We start from the raw sequence: 14,003 nt of genomic DNA, 5'->3' as shown, positions 1-14,003 counted from the left end.
GGCATTGCTTGGCACGTCCCCGCCTCCCGAGGCTCCCAGGCTTTCGCCTATTCACCAGTCCTCTTCCCTCACCACACCCGTCCATAATTTGACGTGAGCGCGGATTTTGGTGCAATGCGAATTAGCTCCAGTCACCGAGTCAGGAGGGGACCGACAAGCTCGGGTAGCGCCAGCCACAGGCAGGCGCCTCGGGCTCGGAGTCAACGCCCACCTCTGGCTCCAAGCCCACCGCCGCCTCCCATCGCCATAACAACCGGGCCCCACCCACCGGGCTCAAGGAGGAGTTGGGGCGACTGCCGACCTCTCGGGCGATCGCCCCGGACGCGAGGCGAAAGCGCAGGGACTGGGAGAAGGCGCGTCGGCCCCCGCCCTCAGCGCCCCGCAGTGGGGCGGACGCGCACCCTTCCCCGCCCCGCCACTTCCGAGCGGAACGCAGGGGCGCCCCCTCCGGCAGCGAGGAAGGAAAGCCCTCTCGCCCCCGAGACTTGACTTTGCAGAATTAATAAAGCACCCCAAGGGGCTAGGAGGCTCCCGTGTGCGCTCCAGCGCTCTGCACCTGCTTGGGTCCCCCGCACCTGCCCTCTCCCGGGTTCTGGGGTTGACGCGGGGTCCGCGCGCGGCGGCCGGGGAGCCTCGCTGGGCCGCCGACAGCCGGTGCCCTCCGCGCTCGGGGCACGGTGCTCCCGAGGAGCAGGACATCCCCGAAGGCGGCAACGCGCGGGAGGCGGGGAGGCAGCCGGGGCGCAAGGGGAGGGCGGGAACCCGAGGGGAGAGGAGGGGGAGGAGGGAGCGAGCGGGCGGGCGGGGAGGGAGGAGAAGGGAGGAAAAAAAGTAGCAGAAAGTGAGGTTTGCAGCAGGCGGCAAAGGAGTCCTTCAAGCGGCGGCGGCTGAGCCGGCAGCAGCAGGGGCAGCGGCGGCGGCGGCGGCGGCAGCAGGAAGTCTGTGCCAGAGACAAGCAGAAATAAGAGCCAGGGAGGGACCGCGGCGGCGAGAGAGTGAAAGAGGAAACTGCTGAAGAGGAAGCTCTGCCGCAGCACAAAGTCTGCCGCTGGCTCCTTCGCGGAGCATCCCCGCGCCGCCCGCCCCATCCTTCCCGAACCTGCTCGCCTCTGCTCGCCCCACCTTTGTGCCCCGGACCGTCGCCCCCTGCGCTCCTGTCACCGGGCGCCTCCTCTTCAGCGCCCCCATCTCCGGCCCCGGCGTCCCCTGGCCCCTCCACCTCGCCGCGCTCCGCACACGCCGCACTCGTCTGCCATGGCCCGGGAGAACGGCGAGAGCAGCTCCTCCTGGAAAAAGCAAGCTGAAGACATCAAGAAAATTTTCGAGTTCAAGGAGACCCTCGGAACGTAAGTGGGGACTGGGGAGAGGAGGGTGGAGGTGACAGCGGCAGCGGGTGCACAGGCGGCTCATGCTGCCACCGCCGCCGCTGTGGCAGGAACCAGGCTAGTCGTCGCGTCCTCATTGTCCGGTTCTCGGCTCTGTGGAGCCCCCCGCGCGCCCAGCGCCTGGGTCTGCTCCCTCGGGGCGCGAGTGGGCACTGCTTCTGGGCGGGGGGGAGAGTGCTGGGCTTTCAGAGAACGGCCCACGCTGGCGGGCGACTTCCCACTTCCCCTGACACCGCCGCCTTCTCGACTTATTTCTCCCCACGCGTGACTGTGGGCTGAGCATGGTGGGTATTTCTGTTGACTGAATGTGTGTGTTTACTCATCGTGTGTATGGGGGCACTGTCGACGAGAGATATGGTCACGAGAAAACCAGGTTTTGGTCATTTCCATTTCTGTCCTTACATCATGTATTCATATAGAATTGACATCTGCACGTACGAGATGTAGGCAAGACTTTGGATGGCCACGCAATTACAGGAGGAAGGAATTTCTCTCTGTTCAGGTCACATGTGGGCAGATCCTTGCCTAAGCGTATGCACAGTGCACATAGGCTCAGCCGCACTCACGGGGTGCGTTTCGCTATGGGAGGGTCTGTGAGTGTAGCTGTTCAGGCGGTTTCTCTTCAGGCAGTATTTAGTCCGATGCAGATGGCTGCGTCTCAAGAAAGCAGAAATCAGAAGTCGATGGCATGAACGTTTGAAGCGTGTGCTGCTGGCGCAGTTCAGCTGCTTTTCCGCTTCTGCCCCAGAGTTGGGTTTTCTAACAGGGCTTTGAACCGGTTCATTTCAGTGGGAGCCCCTGCTAATAATTTGCATTTCTAACAAGTTCCCTGCTGATAATTTGCATTTCCACCCTCGTTATACCCTATCAGAACCTACATTTTAACAAGATCCTCAGGTGACTCTTAGGTATAACTTCCTGGGAACTTGTTAGAAATGCAAATTCTCAGCAGGGGTTGGAACCAAGAGGGACCCGTTTGAAGCCCTGATTTTGTTTTGTTTTGTTTTGGGGTGCCTCAGAATAGGTAGTGAAAGAGAATTCAGCACTGCTAAATGAGTCTGGGAAACCGTGGTGGCGCAGTGATTAAGAGCTGTAGCTGCTAACCAAAAAGTGGGCAGTTCAAAACCACTAGGTACTCCTTGGAGACCCTGCAGGGCATTTCCACTTTGTATGATGAGGTTGCAAAGAGGAGTCGGAAGGAGCTGGATGGCAATGGAATAAATGAGTCTGAAGTTCAGTTATTTTCTTACCTTATATGATGGTTTTTTGTTGTTGATCAGTCTTTGTCAGTATATATATATTCACACACATACATGTGTTAGATGAACCCAACATTTTGCAAGGGGTCATTGAGGTGTTGATTAGGCTGGGAAGAAGAAGAAGGGGTGTTTCATGGGATAAATCAATGTGATGTTGGATGCTCTTCTTTTTCCCTCTCTCCTTTTTTTTTTTTTTTTTTTTGCAGAACCACACTTTCAAAACCCAGACTGTCTTTTGCTCCATACTCAGGGTCCATTGCAGTTGTTCAGTCTTTTTCCCTCAGCCCCACCCCAGTATCTGCAGTGGGTCCACCAGAGAAGTTGTGAAGTCTGCATATGAGTTCCTTGCTGTCCTGCTGAATCTGGGGAAAGGACCTGTGCTGGGGACTAGGATAGGGTGTCCCTGCTGTTGGCTGCTGTCACTGTGCTTCAGGGTAGGGCACCCGTGGGTATAGAGTGTCTACCTTTGTTAAAATAAAGAAGGATTTGGTGCTGTCTCAGCACGGCAGGTTAATGGGTTAGTTTTGGTAAAAAAAAAAAAAAACTTGAAAATAACTACTGAGGTTTGTTCGAGTTTGGGGTTGTGACTCTTAGGTGCTCAAGTTTCTGAGAAAGAATTGTGCTTGTCTTCCAGGGTCTGATTGTGTGGCCGTGGATGAGGGGACAGGGCAACGTGGAATCCCGTCATGTGAGAGTGCATTCCTTTGCCTGGCCTACCCCCACCTAAGCCCCTGACACTGGTCACTTGGCTCACAGCTTCCAGGCAGACTGATGCAGTTTCCCCTAAATGACTCCTGCTCCACAGGAGAGTCCTGCAGCTGCACCTCTGCAGTGACAAAGCTGCTGAAGCTCAGTGAGCTGTGGCTTCACTGAGTGGCTCATGCTGTAGCAAGTGTTGATGATGGGGGATGAATGTGGGTAGTTCCACGTCTGTGAAGAATGGGGATTTGCGTTTTGGTGTGGAGACTGGAGAGCGCCGGCAGAGCGGCCTCTTGGACTCTGGCCACGGTCCCAGTGAGCCTTGTGTGTGGGTCCCTCTTAGGGTCCCAAAGCACTGCCTTCTGCCTTGGAAAGAATTCTTAGAAAAGAGACTTCCCATTGAGGTCCCGTAGTGTTGGGAAGGGCTCTAGAAGAGCAAAACACAAACAATGTAATGATCGAGGTGTTTTAACTAAGTGATATAATAATAGTAATGGTTTTCCTACCTGACATTATTAAATGAATACCAAGTGACAGACATTATTCTAAGTGCCTTGCATTCATTAACTCATTTAATGCTCATAATAACTTTATGAGGCAGGTATTTACTATTATGCCCAATTTATATGTGAGAAAACAAAAACAACAGAGAGATTAAGTAACTTGCCAAAGGTTAGCTAGCTATTAAGTGGCAGAGCTGATAGGCAAAGCTAGGCACAGCCAACTCTTATCCAAATGGAGTTGAGCCACTTGGTAGATTATATAATAGCAAATGTTTGATAATAGTTTGACTTAACTTTAGTATTTGGAAAGATAATTTTAATGTGAATGTAAAGAAAGCATAATTATGGGACAGCCTGTTATATAAATATGTCAAGCTTTCAAAGCAAAATATAAATGGCCTGGTGGTGTAGTGGTTAAGTGCTACAGCTGCTAATCAAGAGGTCGGCAGTTCCAATCCACCAGGTGCTCCTTGGAAGCTCTACGGGGCAGTTCTACTCTGTCTCAGAGGGTCACTATGAGTCGGAATCGACTCGATGGCAGTGGGTTTTTGGTGGGTTTGCATTATCAATGTCACCTTGTCTCCTTGAACTTCCTAGAAGTGGTCCCAAGTTCAGGGGATGCCTGCTTCACCCTGCTCCAAGTCCAGTGACCTTGCCCTGAGTTTAAATATGGAAGTCACTTCTGGTCCATTCTGTGTGGATTTAGAATCTGGGCTCTTCTCTTGTTTGTAATGAAACCTTGTGTGAGACAAAGGCATCACCAGTTACGAATGGAATTCATTTCCAGAGTACTCTGCAGTTGCATTAATTTTGTCACACCTTCATCATATGTCTTGAAGATTCTCAGGCAGGAAAGCCCTGCTAGAAGCAAGACTGTCAGCTTACAGTGTTAAGATGCTTTTAAAATAAAGCATTTTAAAGGCCTGAGGAGTAGTCCCTTTGCCAGCTTTTGTAATCTGATATTTGGCTGCCTTATCCAGGTGCCTTTCCTTGCCGAGTGGAACATTCAAGCGTTCAGAGCTAAGGAGTAGAGCCATTCAGCTTGTGTGGTTCGAGGGACCTTGGTGGAGTGTGGGGGCCAAATGGGAGTGAAGGCTGGCCCAGAAGATGGGAAAAGAGATTGAGGAAGGAAAGGGCAGTGCCAGAGAAAAGACCATTATTCATGGTTTAGACACGGTTACCTAATGGCCCTGTGAGTCAGGCCTCAGGAAAAACCTTTTAACCCGTGGGCTGCAGCCAAGCCTCCTTTCAAAGGGAATCTCAGAATCTAACCGTATCTTTGAATTAGGTGGTAAGACTTAATTACTGTTTATTAATCAATGACATGTTTTCAGATCCTTGGCACACAGGGAGAGCAAATAAACGTTGTATAACAGCAAATTAGGAATGGTAAACATTTCTGCTGCTGTGTTTGCTGAGGCTGTTGACACCATCTTTCCTGTAGAAATCCTTCAATGACTCCTGAGACAAAGTAGTTAAAATATAGTACCTGGAGAAGTATATGAATGGGAAGAAAGCTTTGATGTGGTATCTAGGAGGCACCCTAAACTCATGGAAGTTACTATGATAGTTTCCAGGCTATGAAATGCACCTGAATAGGGAAGGTCTTAATCCTTGGCACAGCACAGAGTGACTTTCTAGTACATATCATATCCCTAGAGTATGGGAAATGGCATGTCCTAGAAAAGGTGTCCTTGTGGGTATGAATCCATGTTTTCTTTATAAACTGGATGTTTTAAGGTAAAGTAATTACTCCCTGTAGGTTAGGGGCTAGGTAGGCATAGTAGAGAATTTGGAGCCTAGGCTCCAGGGATCTGGCTCAGTTACTAACGGGTTGTATGTCCTGTAAGCTGTTAGTCCATTGCCTACTTTATATCCTCTCCATGTCTTGGCCTCCTTATGTCTAAGATTGGGGGTGTGTGTGGGGGTGGCGATGAGGGAACTAGATGATTTTTAAATACCTTTAAAACCCTGAACGTTTGTGGCTCGCGTTTGCAAGGAAGGTACATCTTATTGGTTTCCAGGAGCTTTCCTTGTGTGGCTAGGTGCAGCTCATTTCTGTTTGTTGTTGTTCACTGCCGTTGAGTCGGCCCCTGGCTCTTGGCGACTCCATACACAGTGGAACAAAATGCTGCCCGCTCCTGTGCCATTCTCATGATTGGTTGCAGATCACGGACCATTGTGATCGGTAGGGTTTTCACTGGCTGATTTTTGGAAGTAGGTTGCCAGGTCTTTTGTCCCAGTCTGTCTTACTCTGGAAGCTCTACTGAAATCTGTTCGGCATCATAACAACAATCAAGCCTATGCTGACAGAAGGGTGGTGGCTACGCATGAGGCTTGTTGACTAGGAATCGAACCAAGGTCTTTCCCCCCAACCCCTGTATGGAAGGCGAGAATTCTATCACTGAACCACCACTGTCCCCATACTCATTTCTGTTTGGAGGGACATTTTTATGCCCCTGCTAGCAGTAAAGTTAATAGCTTAGGACTGGAGGACTGATCCCACTTAATGTCCATAGCGGTGGGTCCTCTTTTTTGTCAAAGGAGTGCAGTGGCATTTCTAGGTATTGCACTGGTCCTGGGTGCATGGTGCCACTGAGTGGTTTCTATTAACCCAGCATGGCCCAGAGTCCTTCCTCAAGCACTGTGATGTGTTAAAAGATTAACGAGCTTGACTTGTACTTTTAGGCTGATATTATGGTGAAGTTATATAAAAGAGGGGTGTCATATGTTTGGACGGGGGTGCAATTTCAGTACCTGCCGTAGGCGCCATTTTCTATAGCTATGCGGCTGCTGTACTGGGTTAATAGAAACTGCTTAGTGGCGCCGCCACAGGCCTAGGCCAGTGCAATACCTGCCAGACCTGCCATATCCTAGTTGTGCCTTTGAATGAGTGCCTGCTGGGTGCTGCTGTAGGAATAGTGTAAATACAAATTTCTATGGGGCAAGCACTGTCTTTTTGTACCAGTATCATACTTACATTACGTACTCTGAAACAGCTCAATAAATACACCTGTTGAGGATATGGATGATTGATTCATCTGACAGCCCAGCTGGAAAACAGACACAACTTTTTTTTTATGGGCATAGGGACTAGGGGAGAATGTAAAGTCACTTGAAATTGCTTGTACACTTGAAATTACTGATTTAATAGTGTCTTCTGGGATTACTCAGAATTTTAGAATCTGTGACAAGCATTTGAAAGCATATTACTTTCAAATGTAATATGGATTTTTCAGCCCTCTTTTTTTAATGAGACATGATACAAATTCTGCCTCTCATACATATAAACAAATTTATTGAACAACTGCTGTATTCTAGGTACCAGGGATATAACAGTGAACACACAGAAAAAAATGCCCGCTCTTATGGAGCTTACATTCCATTGGGGGAGCCAGAATATAAAAAGGATAAATAACTAAAATGTAGAGTATGTTACATAGTATACACATTGTTATTGTTGTTAGCTGCCCTCGAGTCAGCCCCTGACTCATGGTGACCCCCTGCACAATGGAAGGAAATGCTGCCCAGTTGTATGCCATCCCATGAGCCATTGAGGATTGGACCATTGTGATCCACAGGGTTTTCACTGACTGATTTTTGGAAGTAGATTGCCAGGCCTTTCTTTTTAGTCTGTCTTAGTCTGGAAGCTCTTCTGAAACCTTCATCATCACAGCAGCACCCAAGCCATCACTGACAGGTGGGCGGTAGCAGCACAGGAACTACATTGGCCAGGATTTGAACCTGGGTCTCCCACATGGAAGGCAAGAAGTCTACCACTGAACCACCAATGCCTTATGTATACACATTAGGGAGAAAAAGCAAGGAAAGGGGATTGTTGGGGGTGGTGATCATAGTTTTAGGGTGGGTAACCAGGGAAGGCCTTGCTGAGAAGCTGATAATTGAATGAAAATCTGAAAGGGCCTTGAGGATTTCTAAGTTGTTCTAGCTAGAGGGAACAGTATAGGCAAAGGTCCTGAGGTAGGAATATGCCTTATGTTTTTGAGACAGAGTGACTTCAAGGAGGCTAATGTGGCTGGAACTAAGTGATCAGGTGGTAAGAAGGGCCTGATGAAGTGGGAGGGGAAGGGGACAATGTAGAGGGGAGGTGGAAGGGTCTTGTGGGTCACAGTGGGCTTTTGCTCTGAGAGAAATGGGGAACATTGGAGGGTTTTGAGCAAAGGACTAACTTGATCTGACTTACTTTTATCATGATTTCTGAGGTTAATGTGTTGAGAATACACTGTAAGCGCTCCAGGGCAGAAGCCGGGAGGCCAGTTAGGAGGCTATTGCAACAAACCAGGTGAGAAGTAATGGTGGTTTCCACATGGGAGGTAGTTATGGGGGTGGTGAGAAGTGGTTGAATTCTGGATGTATTTTAAGAGTAGAGCCAGTAGGATTTGCTGATGGATTGGATGTGGGGTGTGAGATCCAAGGATTTGGCGTCGGAAGAGTAGTACATTTGGTGGTTTTGTTCTGCCTGTCCGAAGTATTTTCTAAGCACCTGCTCTGTCTGGTCATTGCCCATCTGTCTGTCCTTCTGGGAAGTTCTTGGTAACAATTTACAGGGCAACCTCATGCCCTTTGGGCTTCTGGTGACCCCTCATGAACGACTTCTACATTTTAAGGTGAAGCACCTTCCAAGAGCTTGCATCTGGAAAGGGCTTTTGAGTTCCAGTCATTGTGATGATCTGGAAATGTTAGCACTGGGAAGAAATGTTTTACTTCCTGTCAAAATATTGTTTTTTTGTTTTGTTTTTGCCTTTAGCATTAGCAGTAGGAAGAGCTAGGTCACTTTAGCAAGTGGGTTCATAACCTATAACTCTCTCACTTGATTTGGAATTTAAAGCCCAAACATTTAGTAGACAATAATAAACATGAGAACGCTTACTACTCCTTTCTTTGATAGGATATTTGGAAAGGAAAAGCCAAAAGTTTTTCTTTAGTGAAAAAAGATAAACTGTAGTGTCCCTATTGATTAGTAGAGAGGAATTTGGGCAGTTGGACTCTAAGTAGAATATGTTACAGAGAGACTAATAAGGACTGTGTCTCAAGTACAAAATTCCAGTTCAAACATGGAGACTTAATGAACAACAATTATGCTTGGCTGGTGCCAGGTGGACATTTGTGTGCTCTTGGGGGGAAGATTTTAGGGGTTAACTCATTGGGTTTTTCTTTGGCTGGGTCTCTATAAATCCTTTAATCTTTCCTTTCCTACGGATAAATCTCTTTAAATCCCCTCAATCTCTCCTCCTCCTCTGCCCTCTGGGAAGGCTTAGGCATTGGTCCAGTGGGAGATTGCATAGGATTGGTCAACTTAAACCCAGAGGGTGGCAGACCCCAGTACCTCCTGCCCCCAACCCTTTACCCTGTGTCAGATTTCAGAGCAATCATCCAGGAGCCCAAAGTCCTACGGGGACATGGTTCTTTCTTTGTTTTGGGGTGGGGGTGGTGGGGAGAGGGAGGAGACACGTTTCTTGATGAAGGAATTGCTTACGGGTGGCCAGCATGAAACCTGGTGACCCAGCCACTGACCCAAGTTTTTTTTCTGACTCAAGATGGTCAACTAAGTGCTTATGTAGCTAAAACAGGAGGACGCATGGACTGTGGGACAGATGCCAACCTGTTCTTCGCCCTCAGTTCATATTGCCTGTGTCCCTTTGACTTTCTGTGGCACAGGAGATCACTTTTTCCTTGGGCTTGGTTTTCATTACAATCCACATAATTTTTTTATGTTTATCATGCAGTGTGTGGATTAGTCAGGCTCCTGTTAGACAAAGGATAAATTCCAGTTGGATGTCATAGTCCAAATTTACTCCATGGTAGACCAAGTTCATACCATGTCTTCAGCTAGCAGCTGTGTGCCTTGTGCTGTTTTTCCTAGTATTTCAGTAGGACTCAGAGATGGAGGGGTTGTGACCCTTGGTTAACATCAGTCTTGAAGACAAGCCATTAAGATGGCATATTTGCTGAGGGCAGGTAGGCCTTTGAGAGCAGGGCTTTGAACCGGTTTGTTCCAGTTTGCACCCCTGCTAAGAATTTGCATTTCTCATAAGTTTAGAGGAAGTTATACATAAGAATCACCTTGTTAAAATGTAGATTCTGATTCAGTATATCTGGGGTGGAAAAGCAAATTTTCTGGCAGTGAACTTGTTAGAAATGCAAATTTTCATCAGGGTACGAACCAGTTTGAAGCCCTGTTTAGAAGACAATAGAGACTTAATAGAAAGGTTGTTCCGGCACAACTATTCACAGCTGTGTGACTCTGGCATTAGTTAAGGAGGGAGTGGAAGTTGCTGGCTCGTGGGACTGTTGTAAGGATTCAGTGACATACATAGGGTGCCTGGCACATAATTGGGACTGAATAAACAGTAACTGTCATCAAGCTCTAGTTGCCTTCAGCAGCTGTGGTTGACTACACTTGGGTGTTCAAGGCCAGTACCAGTGGGGAAGAACATGTCAGTATCTGTTGAAAATTGATTTTTGGAAGCTCTTCTTGTAAATATGCAGGATGGAGCATATTTAACCTTCAAAAAAAATTGATTTAAGAAACCATAAACAATTCTTCACTGAGCCAGGGGAGAACAATTATTGGTTGCTCTTCGTAGCACAGTGAGTAGATAAGAGTGTAGGCTCTGAGGCCACACAGGCGTGGGTGCAAACCTTGAGTCCATTACTCCCTAGCTTCATGGCTCTGGGCAAATTATTTTACCATTCCGGTCCTCATGTCCTCATCTGTAAAATGGGACAACAGTAGTACCTAATCAAAGGGCTGTGGGGAGGCTTAAATGAGGATGATGTGAACCACTCAATACAGTGCCTGGCACTTGACTGTGTGCTCAGTGCCGGAGGTTCTCTTTCATTAGTCCCTGCTGTGTGAGAACATTGCTCCTCAGAGGCCATTTGCAGATTTGGAGGGTGCATTTAGCCATTCAACATTCGCTCCGGGAGGAGGGCGATTAGTTCATATAGTGCTAGCATTAACCAACAGACTCAGCCTGAGATGCCGTCTGGGCCAGCTCATGTGTTGGAGTGACCTAGTTTGCTATATATCACAGGCTCATTCCCTTCCTCTACTTATCTCATCAGCATTGTCTCTCTGCACCTCTCCCTGCACCCTGAACTGGTTTTTTTTTTTTTTTAATCAGTCCCGATCTACAGCTTGTGCAAGAAGCCTTTTCTAACTGCACTTTCTGTCTTCTCAAACTGCAAATAGGTCTTGGTGCAGCTGTGGCCCTTCTTCAGCTTCGACACGCTTTAGTTTTCTGACAGTTGCTTCCACGTTTCTGCTTTGTTTCTTATTGGAAATAATGTTTTCATTTGATGATTTCAGGAACTTATTTACCGTGACTTCTCATCCTGGCCTTTTGTAGCTTAAAATCTAGATGTATTGCATTTATTTTAATATTGGAGTGTTTTAAAAATAGCGGCATGCATCTGAATATACCATATAAATGTATCTAACAACTTATTTAAACTCTCCTCAGGGGGATTTTTTGGGCGGGTGGATGGGGACAAAGATCTCAAATGCTTTTAATTTCACAGGTCACAGGGATGGAGGTATAACAGTTGTGGAGCAGATTTCCAAATTGGGGTTATCCCTCACCTTGACCTTTCCATTTTTGTCTTTTTGATGGCCAAACAGGGTCATAGTTTATTGATGCCTCTATAATAGGGGAAACTCTGTGGGGCAATTCTACTCTGTCCTATAGGGTGGCTATGAGTCGGAATCGACTCGACGGCACTGGGGTTTGGGATAATAGGGTGAGCAGGAGAAGAAAAAACTCCCCAAACTGAAAGTAGCCTATATTTCTACTTGCTGAGAGGACCTTTGTCTGTCTTTTACGACCACAACACAGATCATTGAAATTAGTTTTACAGGAAATTGGATTTGGTGCTGTGAATGGGACCTAAAGGTATTGCATTACATAAAACCGCAGACAATCTCTGATTTTAAAGTACACTCATGCCTGCCTCCCCACGCAACTCTGCCCCCATCCACCAAGGCCCATAGTGTTGTAAAGCCATGACAACAACAACAACAAAAACCTTTGTAGGTTTAGACAGCCTGTGGGTAGAAGAAGGAGAAGCTGTGCAAAGCAGGAAGGTCTGAGGCATTAGACATCCCAGGCAGGCCCAGGACCCCTACTCCCTAGTGGCTTCTCATATCTGGGCTGAAACTTCTGCAACCTTGGAGAAAAAAAAAAAAAACAAATGCTTGAAATTTGCCTTAAAACGTTTAAACATATAAATACCTTGAAGTAGGTTGAGGAACTATCAGCCATTTACTATGATTTTACAGAAAATACTCTTTCTCTAATACTTAACTGCACTCAGAATTAGTGTTTGAATGGGAGAGAGGAAAGAAAATAGATAATTCTGATCTTGGAATTCTGGGGGGATTAGGGAGATTGGGAAACCCTAGTTGCATAGTGGTTAAGTGCCACTGCTGATAACCAAAAGGTTGGCAGTTTGAATCCGCCAGGCGCTCCTTGGAAACTCTGTGGGGCAGTTCTACTCTGTCCTATAGGGTCGCTATGAGTTGGAATCGACTTGACGGCATTGGGTTTTGTTTTGGTTGGGTAGGGAGATTGAGTCCCTGGGTGGTGCACATGGTTAACATGCTTGGCTGCTAACTGAGAGATTGTTGGTTTGAGTCCACCCAGGGTGCCTTGTAAGAAAAGCCTGGTGATCTCCGTCAAAAAAAAATCAGCCATTGAAAACCCTAGAGGACGCAGTTCTATTCTGACATACATGGGATCATATGAGTCAGAGCTGACTGCACGGTGACTTGTTTTTGGGGAGACTGAGAGGGGTTACAAACTGGGGAGTTGAGGGCTGAGTGAGGCAAAGGAGAACTATGTTTTCAGACTCTGGGGAGAAGGATCCCAAACAGACTTACTTGAGCCATTACAAAATTAGGTCCAAGACTGGCCTGGGCCCTGGAAAGGAGGAAGCTGTCGCCTTTCTTCTCTCTTTCTGCTCTTCCCCATTCCCCAGCATGGCCTCTGCTTCCTAACACTATAATTCAACTCTGTCATGGACTCAGACTTCTCTAGACCTGTAGGATCCTAATTACCGTGAAAATCTTTACTCCTTTAAAAAACTGTACCTCAAATAACAGCAACAAAAGCTTAACTTGAACTTTTGGAGCAAGCCTAGTATATAAAGCCTAGTATATAAGTTGGGGACAGCCTGTATTTGATGATAATGTATAAGAATTCTATACCTTGGATTCTTTATGTCTATTTTAACATAGTCAATAAAAATGGAGTTTATGGTCCTAGTAATGATTAAAAAAAATGTTGGCTTTCTGTGACTCTTTCGGCTCTACTGACAAACAAAACCAAACAAACCCATTGCCATCGAGTTGATTCCAACTCATAGCCAGCCTACAGAACAGAGTAGAACTGCTCCGTAGGCTTTCCAAGGAGCCCCTGGTGGATTTGAACTGCTGACTTTTTGCTTAGCAGCCGAGCTCTTAACTACTGCTGCACCAAGGCCTAACACACATGGAAAGTATCATTATGTTAGAGAGATTGTAGGTTTCAAAAACATTCCTTTTTCATAAATGTTAGTGTCATGCATACTTCTTGAAACCTAGCTGTCATCTTTTGGGCAGGGTTCTTGTAGACGTTGGATCATATGCTGACCTTGACTCTGAAAGTATCAAAGACGAACTTTCATCTTTCATAGTGTATGTTTCTAGCTCTATCCAGATGTTATGTTGTTTTCATTCTCAATGTTTGATTGGCACCTGCCTTAGTCACTAGTGCTGCTATAACAGAAATACCACAAGTGGATGGCTTCAACAAGAGAAGTTTATTCTCTCACAGTCTAGTAGGCTAGAAGTCTGAATTCAGCGTGCTGGCTGCAGGGGAAGGCTTGCTTTCTCTGTTGGCTCTGGAGGAAGGTCCTTGTCATCAGTTTTCCCTTGGTCTGGGAGCATCTCAGTGCAGGAACCTCTGGTCCAAAGGACACGTTCTTCTCCCGGCGCTGCTCTCTTGATGGTTTGAGGTCCCCAACTCTCTGCTTGCTATACTTTCCTTTTATCTCTTGAGCGATAAAAGGTGGTACAGGCCACACCCCAGGGAAATGCCCTTTGCATTGGATCAGGGATGTGACCTGAGCAAGGATGTTACATCCCATCCTAATCC

General features: G+C 47.1%; 1 protein-coding gene across 3 annotated transcripts in view; it reads left to right on the top strand.

Moving 5' to 3' along the window:
- The first annotated feature begins 824 nt into the window (after positions 1–824).
- CAMK1D (calcium/calmodulin dependent protein kinase ID) overlaps positions 825–14,003 on the top strand; it is a 488,630-nt gene continuing 475,451 nt past the window's right edge. For all 3 annotated transcript variants that reach the window (XM_049881986.1, XM_049881983.1, XM_049881985.1), the window contains exon 1: positions 825–1,346. In XM_049881986.1, coding sequence (XP_049737943.1) covers positions 1,255–1,346 — 92 coding nt within the window. In that variant the 5' untranslated portion in view covers positions 825–1,254. The remainder of the gene's footprint in view (positions 1,347–14,003) is intronic.

This window comes from Elephas maximus, chromosome 4 (genome assembly GCF_024166365.1).
Source record: "Elephas maximus indicus isolate mEleMax1 chromosome 4, mEleMax1 primary haplotype, whole genome shotgun sequence".
Classification (NCBI taxonomy): domain Eukaryota; kingdom Metazoa; phylum Chordata; class Mammalia; order Proboscidea; family Elephantidae; genus Elephas; species Elephas maximus.
Note: the sequence above shows the minus strand (reverse complement) of the source record. Positions and strands in the feature narration are given on the sequence as shown.